General features: G+C 33.8%; 1 protein-coding gene across 10 annotated transcripts in view; it reads right to left on the bottom strand.

The window, feature by feature from the left end:
* Wnk1 (WNK lysine deficient protein kinase 1) overlaps positions 1–15,323 on the bottom strand; it is a 134,615-nt gene that overhangs the window by 44,686 nt on the left and 74,606 nt on the right. For 9 of the 10 annotated variants that reach the window (XM_046459886.2, XM_046459878.2, XM_046459880.2 and 6 more), the window contains exons 5-6: positions 2,224–2,312; positions 208–427 (exon numbers count right to left, since the gene is read on the bottom strand). In XM_046459886.2, the coding sequence (XP_046315842.1) occupies positions 208–427; positions 2,224–2,312 (309 nt within the window). Of the gene's footprint in view, positions 1–207; positions 428–2,223; positions 2,313–6,232; positions 6,711–15,323 lie in introns of those variants that run through there. The other variant, XM_046459885.2, reaches the window with a different exon arrangement.

Raw genomic sequence — 15,323 nt, 5'->3', positions numbered from 1 at the left:
ACACCCATTACCAGTAACAACACAAAAAGTACAAAGAAGGGATTTAAAGAAAAAAAAAAAAAATCACAGGAAAATCCTATTATTTCAAAGATAGCATTTGGGGCCAAGATAATTTTATGTTAATGAGATACGTCACATATGACACTCCATAAACTGCTTTATATAAATCTACATTAACTTTTAAATGGCCAATCAGCGCCAATTTACCATTTCTTGAGCAACATCTTCTGGTACATCTCTCTCCAAGTCAAAGGAAAACTCGATAGCTTCATTGTCTTTGTACTTGCCCTTTAATTTCTTAATATCCTCAATACGCAGCCATAATTTAATAGCTATTTTTTCTCCATCATCTTCTTCTGCTAATTCTACCCGTACCCCTGTTTCCTCCTGGAAGAAGGCATGGTTCAAGAGGTCTTTGATGGAATATCTTCCAAAGAAAAAAGAAAGAAAGAAAACAAAAACAAAATGTCATTAATTTTTAAAAAAAATTTTCAAATGTGGCTGATTATTGTTGTTTATAAGAAAAAAACTGAATAGAAAACCAAGGTTAATAACGCATTTCTTCATTAGTCTATTTGAATGGTGATTACAGATTTGTACTCTTAAATGATAAGACATCATAACACTCTGATTTATAAACAAAAGAACTGAGAGTGATCATTTTAAAATCAAATTATCTAACCCCTTTGGTTACAGTGTACTGGCAATGGCAAATAATGCACAGAATATCAAAGATTCAAAATATCAATAACAATATATATAGTATTTTATAAGTAATAAAAAATCCTTTGTAGAACCTTGCCCAATATCCAATAAGAGATTATCTCCTGACAATTAGGAATGAAGGCTCAGAAGTTGAGAATCTTGCTCACAGTTCTAGAAGTTGTAAATGATATAATCAAAACCAGAATAAATTCTCTGATTTCTAGTTTGGTACCTTTGACTATAGCAACTTTTTACCTATTCAACAAATTCTTTCAATTTCTTGTTCAATAATTTGTGGACTAGGCAAGCAAGAAAGCTGATTGTGAAACAATTTTCTTTAGATAAAATGGTTTCCAAATACCAGTAATCCAATAAACTAGTCCATTCAGAAAAGACATAGAGTAATATGTTTTAAGATGCAAAACAAATATTTCTTTGTTTATATTGAAAAGGTCTTAAAAGAGATTTTAGGACTCAGTGAATATGAAAACAGAAACTTAAATTAAATATCTATTAAAATGTATTAGAGATCATGTTAAATTCTTTCAAATAACAAAGTTATAAAAAAGAAAATAAGACTAGAAAAGTAAAGATATGGAATTCTTTAATTTGGTTGATTTACCGGATTGCTCCCATTCTTCAGGAGGTAGATTATGTTCAATTTACAACTGATATTTGTCTTAGGCTGGCATACTTTTTTGGCAGGTATGGAGAGACGAGGAAGGTAGATCAGTTTTCAAAAACAGATATTGGACCCTTGTCAATGCCTACTGGGTGATGAATCAGCTACATGGGAGATCAGATACTTGCCACTCCTCTGAGAAAAGTCCCATGTTAGTACAAATGACTAAGGTAGATGTTCTCCTAAGCCTTTAGTAAAGTCTTCTCTTTTTACTCAAAGGAATTCTCATGTTTTGCTCTTCTTTAATTCTGGCACAATACCAAGAAATCAAGCACTGCATAGTTGAGTTGATTTTAAAGTGCCAAGTCTTTGTTCTATATTGTTTAGAATTCAATGGATAAAGGACTAAGGAACAGATTTGCTGCATTAGTACAGTATAGTTATTTGCTATAAGTGACTCTAACAGAATGTTTAAACTATGTTTAAGGTGATTCTGATTTACTTAAAAACTCCACTAAACCTTTGTTTGTTTTTGGCAACATTGGGGACTTAACCCAGGAACTTGCTCATGCTAGGCAAGCGCTTCACCTCCAGCCCCTTTAAATTTTATTTTGAGACAGGATTTCACTAAGTTGCCCTGGCCTGGAACTTGTGATCCTGCCTCAGCCTCTGGATTTGGTGGGATTACAGGTCTGTGCCACTAAGCCTGGCTTGTATTTGTAAACTGTTCTAGCATATTGAATTTGAATAGCTTAAATAGAAAGAACCCTATCTTAAAAATTAAAAAGGGTTATATGGCATAAATGGAAAAACTAAGAATTAAATACACTTCAGATTAAGTTTTATACTCAGAACATTATGTTTTAGTTGTCTGTTTAAGCAACACCTAATCTTACCGTTCATCTTTGTTTTGCCGTATACATCCTTCGATGATTTCCTTCACTTCAGGAATTGCTACTTTGTCAAAACTGGCTGGCTTCACTCCCTGAAAACCATACAAATTGCCATAGAAACACATTAATGACAGCAGGGTCTTTGAATTTTGTTTTAAAATTTCCACTTGAATTCTACTAGGTTGCCCTCTTACCATCCTGGCTTTTTTTCTGATTTGCCTACAGGAAAAAAGGTGGGCAATTTAGCTACTCAGAAGAAAACAACAAGAAAGTTTTGAGAGTGCATTTACTTACTTTTTATGTGGCAATGAAAGAATTTAGGCTAGAATAGCATCTTTTTCTTTGGGTAAAGGAAATTACTATCTAAAAAGAAAGCTAAGTGTTCCAACTGGTTAGATGTTTTGTTCAATCTTGCAGGCTAACACAACTCTATACAGCATTTAATTGTTTTGAACACTGAACATGCATTTGTATATGATTTCACAGTCTTGGCAGGTATTATATTATTATAGTACTCTTTTTAAAAACAACTAGTTTAGAAGGAGTTATGGTTTGTCTTGGTTTGACATAAGTAAAGAGCAAACTGTCTTGCATAAGTTAAATATAAAGTTGAAAAGTAATATATCTGATCCACAAGAAAGATAAGCATTGTAATTAGTTTTAGAAGAAACTCACTACTACTCTTCTATGTAAATATTATAATGAGTAGTATCATAATAATAGTTTAGAACTTTCCTAAAGTATAAGTTCTTTGAAAATAAAGCTTTCAGCGTTGTATGGAAGATACATCTAAGATACTAAGAACAAAAGACTACTCTCTGAGCAATGGGGTGAAGGGGGAAAAATATCTCATTATTTGCTCCCATTTCATCCTAGCAACTACATAAATCATGAGTTAAAGTAGCTACACGAAACAGTGCTGTAAGTCTATAAATACATAGATAACTTAAGTGGGAGTGTTTAGAAAAGCTTACTGAATATGCATAAATTCTAATCATCTGTATAATTTCAGGGACAAACATAGTATAACAAAATTAGTGATGATCTAATAAATCACAGAAATACACATAATTGCTCAATCTATATGAAATACAACTGTATCTCTTTTCCATGGCTTTGTCTTTTCACTTTGATACATAAAATCCACTACAATCTGAAAATACTATCTTGATCTTTTGAGAGACCACATTCATTTAACTTTTATTAGAGCATAGTTAAATTGTTCTATTTATTAGTTTTTATATCTTTTGCTTGCCTAATTTATTAAACTTTATCATAGGTATGTATGAAAAAGCGTGAGTATATATAGGGTTCTATGCTATGAGCAGTTTAAGGCATCCACTGGAACCATACACCAAATGGTTAGTGCTGAAGTCCTTAAATACCAAAGTTGTGTAATTCTCATCAATAATCCACTGTTATCCCAAAGTCCTGATTTGAAGAATTTTACCTCTAGGGCTAACTTTTCACACCAAGGAACTGTAGTAGAGCTGATCATAAAAGTTAGTTAAATTCATGTATCTAAAAAGTCTGGTTCTGAGATTGACTACAAAGATCACTATTTGCATTTTCTTCAATTTTATTTCCAAATTCAGCTCTTAAGTTTTTCCAAATTGTACATGTTGTAGCATAATTCTAAGGAAAACAAAAAAGTATGCTCCTGAAGTTAAAGGCTGCTTTAATAAACCAAACCTGGTATTTCAAACTTATTAACTTTCCTTCTTAGGAAAGGTCCATCTAAAAGTTCTTTGGTAGCAGGGGTGGGGTGGGGGTGGGGGGTGGTATTTTGTTTTCATGTTTTTTAATGTTTTTTTTTTCTACAATAAACTTTAAAAATGTCATTTATGAGAATAATGATAAGAGCCATTTAAATGCTGTATATATATATATTTTTTAAAATTCAAACCTTTATTTCACTTATTTATTTTTATGTGGTGCTGAGGATCGAATCCAGGGTCTTACATGTGCAAGGTGAGCGCTTTACCGCTGAGCCACAACCCCAGTCCTAAAATGCTGTATCTTGTTTGTAGAACACTTACTATTGAAAAAATATATATATCTAAAAGACAGTTTGGTAAAATAGATTGGACTGTCGCACATAGTTCAACTTTGCATGTAAAGAGTTTAAAAAGTGGATTAAGAAAATATAGACTCTGATGAGGAAACGTCTTCCATTCGTCCATAAGCACATACATTTCAGGGGAATGTATTTGGCCTACCAACAATAAAATTCAACATATTAATTTAATAAGGCAAACTTATACCAATTCTTCTGTTTCATTCTAGCACAGGCAGGTCGGAAAGACAAAATAAATTAACAACAGAAGACTTTAGTATGAAATGAACATGCAGAAATAGTCCTGAAAATGGCCACACTATCTGCCCACCATACCTATCTAAATTAACAGAAGCAGGAACCCAAAGTCATATGTAGGTTGAAAGTTCTTTGAATTATTAAATTTGCTGACCCAATGCCACCTTTGAGTTTAAAGGCAAATATTAAGATTGCTTATTGCAACCCACTTAAGATACTGAAAAATCTAACAAAAAATTTTACCAGTCAGCTACCACCAAGAAACCAGGATTATAAGTAACCTAGAAGAGGTTTGTTGAATAATTTTATAAGCAAGAGTTTATAAATTGCATATTAAAAGATGTTCAAGAAAAATGTATAGAATGAATACTACACTTCACTGACCCCGAAGTGAACTATACAAAATAAAACAGAAAGATGAAAATACAGATACAATACAGGGGCTGGGGTTGTGGATCAGTGACAGAGTGCTCACCTAGCACACGTAAGGCACTGGGTTCAAACCTCAGCACCACATAAAAATAAAGATATTAGGTCCACCTACAACTAAAAAATAAACTAAAAAATAAATATTAAAAAATGATACAATAACATTTTTTGTATAATCATCATACTTTTTCTGAAGAAAGGAGAACTTCATGTATTTTTAATAACTGATGATTTTTTAAAAAGTTGATTTAGTTTTTTAATTTAGGTATTAGTGATTGAAACCAAGGGCACTTTACCACTAAGCTACATCCCTAGTTCTTTTTATTTATGGACACAGGGTTTTGCTAAATTGCCCAATTTATGATCCTTTTGCCTTAGCCTTTTGAATTGCTAGAACTATAGGAGTGCATCACCATGCCAGGTTTGTTGATTTTATTCTAAAACATGAAAAAGCACTGGAAAGAACAAACCAATAAAAACAAAATATTTTTATGATAAAATTTTCATTTTACTTCCTTTTACTTTATGTACTTCAACAAAGATAAGTTTAAATCCCCACAATCCTCCAAATCCCCCTTTTAACTTCCCAATTTATCCCAATTCAGACCTGTTCTAACCAGTAAAACCAAACTATCACCCACCTATTCTGAATGAGACTAGAAAACACAAACTGGAAAGAATACTAAGGTACATAAATTGGGCTAATCTTATACAGAATAAAACTACTAAACTTTACTAGGAACACATTCTAATTCAGCAACTCTCTGGCCCTACATGTACTCTTGTCTTACTTTTGAAATCTAAACAGGATCTCTCTTTAGGCAGCAATGTCTTTTGTTTGGGGGGATGGGGTACAGGGAACAGGGTCAGTAGCTTATCTCTCTTCATTAAATAAGTATGTATTGAATATCTAATGCATACACACTTGAGATATTTTCAGTGACATAAAATTATTTACTCTTTAAATAAAAAGAAGGTAATTTCTGCATATTAAATGGAGTACTAAAATAATGAACAACTGTGACCCCCATCAAGGGTACATAAAGAATTGATATAAGATAAATGTTATCAAAAGCTTAAGTTTCAAATATGTTATATAACATTTAGTATCTCTTGATTAAAGTAAAACTTTTCCTAACCATTCAAAGAACATTAAGTATTTTTAAAAGTATTCTGAAGTTAACAATTTCAGTATTCTAACTAAAACTTTCTACACATATCAAAGAGACCACAATATGCCCTTTATATAGTTTGGAAATTCTTACCCACCTCACTTACACAATCCTTTTGAGGGCAGCAGCAGCAATGAGAATTTACGATGACAAATACTGAGAAAAAGTCTTTCTTTGTAAAATCCATCAGAAAAGGCAAAACAGACTTGTTACAGTTAGAGAAAAATGAGGGGGAAATGGATAAGATGTAACTTAACAGTCACTTAGCCCACAGCATAAGGAGGGCAAACGGCAAAGTCAAACTGAAGCATAGTTTCTTGTTTAACAGCCATGTTTCCCCAACTCTCAGACATGAGTTCGCTCTGCTCAGTCAACAATTTATTTATTTAGATTGGCCTTGTAGACAAAAACTACATGCTGAATGGCAGGAAAACTATTCTGCTACTGTTGCTTCTGCTTCTCCTCCAACAGCAACAGATTCCTGAGCAAGCAAAATGAGACTTTTATTTGCTCAGAGCTCCACCTACTACATTCACAGGTTCTGCCTCCTTGACAGAGCTTTTTCTTGGAGGCTTACCTGTATATATACTATAAATCCACTTTGAAAGTATGCTTTCTTTTTTTTAAATAAAAGGAGGATTAAATTCAATGAATAAAGTGTAAATTCAGAATATGTAGCCACAAGAACACTAGACAAAGAATCACAATACTGAGGTTGAGTTCTTTGTCCTATCACATGACCTAGATTATATCTCTTACACTCACTTAAAAAGTAGGGATAACAGACCCTCTGTTTAACTAATTTAAAAAGTGGTGATATCAGTTAGGTGCAGTGGCACACACCTGAAGGAGGCTGAAGCAGGACTGCAAGTTTGAGGCCAACCCTGGCAACTTAATGAGACTCTGTCTCAAAATAAAAAACAAAAGAGCTGGAGACATAGCTCAGTGGTAAAGCACCCCTGGGTTTGATTCCCAGTACTGGGCGGTGGGAGTGAAGATATTGAACTGCTTTACCTCCATCTCATGGAACAACAACAACAACAACCAAAAGCAGTTATTAGTAAACCAAAGTGGCAAGAAATTTTTCTATTTCCTTTCTCTTCTACTAAAGGCTTCAATAAGCATAAAAACATTTTCATTTGCCAGGAAGATCTCATAGACCCATATAAAAACTACATTTTATATATATATATATATATATGAATAAATATAAAAGAGTGATGGTGGGAAAGCATTGTTGTAAAGTTCAACAGAATAAAGTCCTGCCCCCTATCCCTTTTAACTGTTCATGCTTAAATCCCAATCAAGACAATGGATGCTAAGGCTTCAGCAGTCTGGCAGGAATACGTCCAAAGGCTGGAAATGTACTAACTCTGTAATATGATTTGTCAAAGCAGCTGCCACTGATCTCTGACTCAACACAAGTAAGTAGATTAAGATGTTAAATATTGGGCAAAAAGGAAGACTGCTAAGGACTACACTTGACTAAATCAAAGAGCTACAAAATAGGTGCCTTGTTTGTTCCCTGCTTCATACAGTATAAAGATGTGGGTAGATTTTAAATTCTACCAGGCAAGAAATAACTAGGACCAAATTGAACCAAATTGTTATAGTCTTTTTTTGTTGTTGTTGGGGTGTGTGTGTGTGTATAGTTTTGACAAGGTTATGATATAGAAGCAAATATCTATATTCTATAAAAGCAATCTTTTCTATAAATTAAGTTTTCAACAGATACAGTGAAAATATCATTCACAAACAGATAACTGTTTATATGTCTAAATGAATTATTTCTCTCAAAGTTAGTGCCCTTCTCTGGATTTTTCCCTTTTCTTTGAATGATGTTATCATTTTCATGGTCCAGAATAGAAATTTTAATCATTCCTGGATGCTTTTCCCACAATATTTAAGAACTACTATTGTCTATGAGCTCTTGAAACAAAGATAAATGTTAAAAAAATCTCGTAAACAGTTCTGCTATTAGCACTCCTCTTGCTCCTAACAGCCAAAGATCTCTAACAAGGAAAATGGCCTTTTTGTTAACTCTCAAAACCACTGTTTCCCCCTTATTACAACTATGAGTACCAAAGTCCTAAACGCTAAGTGAGATCAATTTAGAATGGGCCTCATTCGTTCCATTCTCTCCACCTCCAATTTGTATTTTACATTGTGACTGTCCAACCATCTGACTCCTTTTTATCATCTGACATTTAATGACTTCAGGTTATCAGACATCATTTAATTCACATCACATTACTAAAAAACTGGTTAATAGCTCTTCACATGTACAAAATGGCCACAGGATCACAGATCTAGTAAGAAACCCTCATTCAAATGGGACAATTGTAAGCTCAGAAAGATTAATGCCATGTCAAAGTCAAAATTAATGCATTAATTCAACTGGTGACTATTAAGAGTTTAATCTACTCTCAAAGGTGTCAGGCATCTAATTTGACAACATTGTATTACTTTCAGCATATAGAATGAGAAAAATATGGCTAATATTCAGTGGGTAAGGATCTAATCATTGATAAAACCAAAAGCAGAATCTAGATTTCCCAGTGCCTAGGTTCAATGTTATTACTATGCTTTTTAAATTCCTTACCGTGGTATAAAAAGCCTTCACAATCCAATTTCTCCTTACAATTTGGCTCCTACCTCCCCAAAATACGTCTAGTCAAACTGATACCTGTTTCCACTAATAAGAACATCCTTTTTAGTGGAGCAAAGTGATGCATGCCTGTAATCCCAGCTACTGGTCTCCTAAATTGGAGACCAGCCTGGGCAACTTAGTGACACCCGATCTCAAAATAAAAATAAAAAGGCTTGGGCATGTAATTTAGTGGTAAGTATCCCTGGGTTCAATCCCTAGTACTGACAAAAATAAACAAAAACTCTTTCTTTTCCCACCAAGGAGTCCACTCAAATGGATTACTTGTTTGTTTGTTGAATATTTAATGCACCTATCAACAAAAATACTCGTTATTCCCTCCCCCCACTTTTAAAAAGCCAACTGAGTCTTATGCTTCTTTCAAGTTATACCTCAAATCATATACAGTCCACTAAGAAAATCTAGCATTTACAAAGCATCTGTAAGAATCTTTTAGCATTCAGCATGTGAATTATTTCCAAACTACCAAAAACATTCAGTACTGCTGAAATGTATTTAAATATGAAGACCATCTTCCTATACTCTAGTCAGTTTTTATTCTAAAGTCTACTGGTTGTGAATTGTTGATTAACATTCAGGGCTGATACGTAAAATCAGCTTGCCAGAGAAATTCTGAAATAAGAATTTCATACCTGTTCTTTAGAAATTAAAGCACTGGGAATGATACCTCAAACAATCATTGTTAATCTTATATCACAGTAATGGAATATCTCTGAAATCACCTAGAATGTTTCAAAGATACAAAAAGTTCTCTTTTCCATTTACATTCCAAGATTAGGACAGATATAGAAACTAAATTTTCTAAAGAATGTTTTCAGCTAATTTCAATAATTTTTTTTTTCTAGCACAAAGTAGCTTTTGCAAAGAAATAAATACAAAGTTTTCTTCCACTTCCAAAATTTATCTAATCAGGAATCAGTTTCACTTATTTTTATTTAAAAAAAAAAGGTGAACTGCAATCTGTTATATAAAACACTAAAAGGAATTTTACCCTAACAGCTTTAATTCTGTTTTTCCCAGACAAAATGTTCAAACCTTGCAATCCAAAGGCTAATTGAATCAGTGACAAAGTCAAATTACACAAACAAAGTAATTAAAAAAATCTCCATTATTTCTAACTTGGTTGTTAAGGGGCTGGACTCAACCAGATTCTTACTGGTATGAACCATTAGTTTACAGGAATTTGAACATACCTTATGATCCCGCTGGAAAACAAGCCTTTTCAAAACTCTACCAAATTGAGCTAGCGCTATCAAAGGAAATTAGCTTGCCTCATGATTAATTCCCCAAGGCTCATTACTTTCTGGATACATAAAAGCCTGTGTATTGCTCCAACCTCAGAGACTATCTTTCATATAAAAAGTTGAGGCCACTGCGTACTATAGTTTTTATTCTGTTAATAGCAGATGAAACTTGTGCAATGTACACTGCTACTCTAACTTGGATGTTCTCATTACTAATGGCATAGATTTTTAAGATCACAGTGCCTGATCACAAGTATAGTATGCAACTAAGCTATTTTTCTGTGTTAAACAAGGATCTTGAACCTTACACAGGGCTGCTAATTGCAGTAACCATTATTATATCTATGTTACCCAAATCCCCTAAATTATTTCCCTCAGAAGATTTTTCCTTAAGGCCTAGAAAAAACGTTTAAGAAGAACAGGTAAAGAATAAAAATGTTAAAAGTTTATATTAGAGTCATACTGAAGTCCCTTCATTTCTGATATTATTATCGAGACCTCCTGCATGTCCTTAGGCAAAATGGTTAACTTCTATTTTCTTACCCATAAAAAGATGTTACCTACTTATCAAAATTCAAAAGTTAAAATAAGATAGCATTTTAAAGTACTGTGCAAGGCGATTGACGAGAAGATTATATAAATATACATTAACTCATTCTCCCTCATTAGAATCTTTACTTCATGTGAATTTCATCAAACATTTAATTTAATGCAATTTGCTGACTATCACCAGAAAAAAAGAGTAGGACTATAGACAACTTAATTTCACTAAAAAACATGTCATAATCATGCCAGCCATAATAATGGCAATACTTAACAAGTACTGACTGATAAGTCCATGCAAAGGCACTTGCTATGTTTTATATGACAACAGTTTATTATCAGTGCACTACAAAATATAACCAAAAACATGGCCTATATTTACCCCTTTCACGTCAGCGTTTACTCAGGTTAAAGGGTCCTCAGATCATAGTGACACTGTAACACATATTTATGTATTAAGTATAACATTTTGATAAAATCAGGGAACCTGAAGCCAGAACTCTTGTTCTTATCTTGATAACTAATCTTTTGCCAACCATCTAGGGTCTCAGACTACTTATTTATAAATGGTAGAGAGTGCTTACCAAAGAATTTAACTACATAATATGTAAAGTTTCAATGCAACATTTGGCTCACACTATGCATACTTATTAATATTTACAATGCTATCACATATGACTGTATAACAGTGTACCTCTGCAGGGTCCAATGTGCAGTAGTGAATTGATCTGAGGAAAATGGAAACCTGTTCTTGTGAGGCATAGTTCTAGAGGTGGGGAAACAGTTAATATCAATCTAATAATTATTAAAACAGAGATAGAACACATCTTTTCTAAGGCTCGACTTATTACTTTGCTTTTCAAAAGCAACAATTAAGGTGGGAGATAGTATATCTTAAAAATCAAAAGGAGTACAGTAGAGGAAAGGGACCAACTGGTGAGAGGCAGAAAGAGGGGGGGGGAAATGCTAGGGAGTGATACTGGATAAATTTTATTGCTATATTATATCCATGTCTGGATATGTAACAATAAATCCCACCAATATGAACAACTATAATGCACCAATAAAAAAATGAGGGAATAAAATAATAATAAAGTAAAATAATAAAAAAATAAAAACCAACAATTGAATAAGGCAGGAAAAAATGCAATTATATATAAACACAATTTTAAGATAATTTTAAAGTCAATTTAGTCACATATTGCTAGCAAAAAGGTTCTATGAATAATTAAACAATTTATTAACATTTTGTCATGATAATATGTAGCTTACTTTTCATTTATAAAAATCAGGTACATAGGGTTGATATGCAATTAGTGGTAGAGTGCTTGCCTGGTATGCATGAGAGGCTCTGGTTTCAATCCCCAGCACTACATTAAAAAACAAAAATGCTAATGATAGATCATTTGTTAGCACATGCAAAGCCCTGGGTTCCATTCCTAGTACTTAATAAAGGGTAGAGGTACACTGGAAGGGACCATGAGGAATTGCTTACCCAGGTCATACTTCTCAAAATTCTGATGTACACAAGAACCACCCTAGGACTTTGTAAAATGAAGATTTTGACTGTAAGTTATAGGATGGGGTCAATTTTACATTAAATACAAATGCCTTGAGATGCTAATTCTGTTGATCTGGGAATAAATTAGCAAAGACCTAAAACCATTCTCATAAGTGTGGCATTAAGACCACTGAAGGTCCTCAAGATCCTTTCAGGTAGCCTAGAAGGTACTTTGTTTCCTAACAACATATTTGCATAAAGCCCAATTTTTCATATGCTTCAAAAACCCACACTGCAACAGAGTGAACTGCAAAGCACATACAAGATTCTGGCTATCTTCGCATATACCAGACGTCTAAAAACGTGTAGAAAGTAAAAATGTTGGGGGCTGGGGTTATGGCTCAGTGGTAGAGTGCTTGCCTTGCACTCCCAAAAGCAAATTTCAACATTGATGGAGAGTCTTGGTTTTAGTTAACCCATGTATTCGTAGAAATTTGAGGCATCTATGGCTTCTCACCTGTACTCCATGGCTAAGAGGTCAACACTAGTTAATGTTCCCTTAAATTTATTTTTAAACTTCTCCTTGGTACATAAATAAATTCCAGATGAAATATGCTGTCAATAGTCTCACCATTGATGATCTTTGTGTGTGTAGTCTTTGCAAACCCCCAAAGGCAAGCCAATTTTAACTTAGAATGGTTTCCTTTGCTGAGAAGAAGCTTAATTCGAATCCATCCCATTTATGGATTATTGATTTTACTTCTTGCGCTTTAGGAGTCTTGTTAAGGAAGTCAGATCCTAGGCAGCCGTAGTGAAGATCTGAGCCTATTTTTTTCTTCTATTAGCCGCAGGGTCTCTGTTCTAGAGCCTAAGTCTTTGATCTACTTTAAGTTAATTTTTGTGCAGGATGAGAGATAGAGGTTTAATTTCATTTTGCTACATATGGATTTCCAGTTTTGACAGAACCATTTGTTGAATACGCTATCTTCAGGAATAGGCTATCTTCAGGCACCCTTGTGTAGTATGTGGTAACTGCATTTATGTGGGTCTATCTCTGGGTCCTCTATTCTGTACTATTGGTCTACAAGTCTATTTTGGTGCCCCCTACCATGCCATTTTTATTACTATATATAGCTCTGTAGTATAGTTTAAGGTCTGGTATTGTGATTTCTGTCTACATAAATATGTAGTATACCCTATTGATAGAACATCATTCAACCATAAATAGGAATCACACATGGATGAACTTTGAAAACATTATGCTAAATGAAAAGATACTAGAAAGAAAAAAAAACACACATAATTTCATTTATATGAAATACCCAGAACAGGCAAATCAAATCCATGGTGACCAAAGTAATTAGTGGTTGCCAGGAGCTGATTTGAGGGGGTGAGGAAGGGAATGACTGCTAATTGAGGTGATGAAAAAGTTCTCAAATTAGTGTTGATGAATGCCTAACATCGCAAATACACTAAAACCCACTAAATTGTACACTTCAGAATAAATTTGTGATACAGGAATACTATCTCAATTTTTAAAAATTGCTAAACAATTGAACACAGATTAGACACTATAATAATATGGTAACAGTGATACTAGTCTTTTAAAATCAAGTTCCATCAAAGAAAGTTTCATCATCTTTTTCTACTAAGGGTCCAATAGTAAATATTTTAAGCTTTGTGGATTATACAGTCTGTTGCAATTACTCAAGTATTACAGTACAAAAAGGGCCATTAATAATATATTAGAAAATAAGTGTGATTGTATTCCATGTTAGTGAATAAAATATGAAGATTTCCAGATAAAAATTGTAAATGTTATGGTCCTAAAATGTAAAGTTATGTATTTAACCTCAAGATTAGTTTGATATTGTTAAATCTCAACTTAAATACATGTACTTAAACTGGGCAGTTATTTTCATAAAATTAGAAAAGAATTCCATTTTATTTTATTTGATACCAGGGACTGAACTCAGGGCACTCAACCACTGAGCCATATCCCCAGACCTATTTTGTATTTTATTTAGAGACAGGGTTTCATTAAGTTGCTCAGCGTCTCACCTTTGCTGAGGCTGACTTTGAACTTTCAATCCTCCTGACTCAGTCTCCTGAGCCACTGAGATTATGGGCATGCACCACTGCACACGGCAAGAACTCCATTTTAATTCACACAAAAAATTCTCTCTAATTCATCTACTTTGGTTATCTCCCCTATACCTCTTCATTTCAGACTTCCTGTCATTTTCCTAGATGATGGTGATAGTCTTTGAACTGGGGTTTCAGCTTTTCTTTTCCTCACAAATTCATTTCTCTACCTTGCAGCCAGAAAAATCTTTCTAAAAAAATCTTTTGGTACAGGGGATTGAACCCCGGGGAGCTTTACTACTGCCACATCCCCAGTTCTATTTTGAATTTTTAAAAAATTTTGATACAGGGGCTGGGGATGTGGCTCAAGTGGTAGCGCGCTCACCTAGCAGGCATGAGGCCAGGGTTTGATCCTCAGCACCACATACAGATGTTCTGTCCGCCGAAAACTAAAAAATAAATATTAAAATTCTCTCTCTCTCTTTCTCTTTAAAAAAAAAAAAAAAATTGATACAGGGTCTTGCCAAGCTGCCAAAGCTTGTACATCTCCCAAATCCTTGGGATTACAGGTGTGTATCACTTGTGCCTAGCATCACCTACCAAACTTTTAAGGTGGCACAATGCTCTAGAATAAAGTCTAAGCTTTCTTTCCTTCGTTTTCCCTTGCCTCTTTGTTTTCATACCTTCAAACCTAATAGACATACAAAACTATGCATCTCTCACATGCAACACTTGGTACCTGTCCAAACTCAATGAGGCACCACTCCTATGTGCTTTTGTTAAATACTTATCCCTAGAATAACTTTTAAAGAGTATGGTAACTATCTTCTTTACTTGTCTGTTCTCCTTACCTAATAAGCTTTTTAGAGACAAGAACTGTGTTTGACTGAATAATATTCATTACCAATCTAGGAAAAAATCTGAAATATAGAAAAGACTTGAATATATATTGGATTAAGTCAGAGTCTCAGGAGTAAACTACATTCCCCAAAAAGAAATGGTATAGTTCTAATCCCAGTAACCTTAACAATGTGTTTTTGGAAACAGGATCTTTACAGAGGTTAACTTAGTTAAGATGAGGTCACCTGTGGGTAGGGGGGCCCTTAACCCAATGACTGGTATTCTTATAAGAACAGAATAGACACAA

This window comes from Marmota monax, unplaced genomic scaffold (assembly GCF_021218885.2).
Source record: "Marmota monax isolate L192 unplaced genomic scaffold, Marmota_monax_Labrador192_F-V1.1 WCK01_AAM20220418_F8-fsc00163, whole genome shotgun sequence".
NCBI lineage: Eukaryota > Metazoa > Chordata > Mammalia > Rodentia > Sciuridae > Marmota > Marmota monax.
Note: the sequence above shows the minus strand (reverse complement) of the source record. Positions and strands in the feature narration are given on the sequence as shown.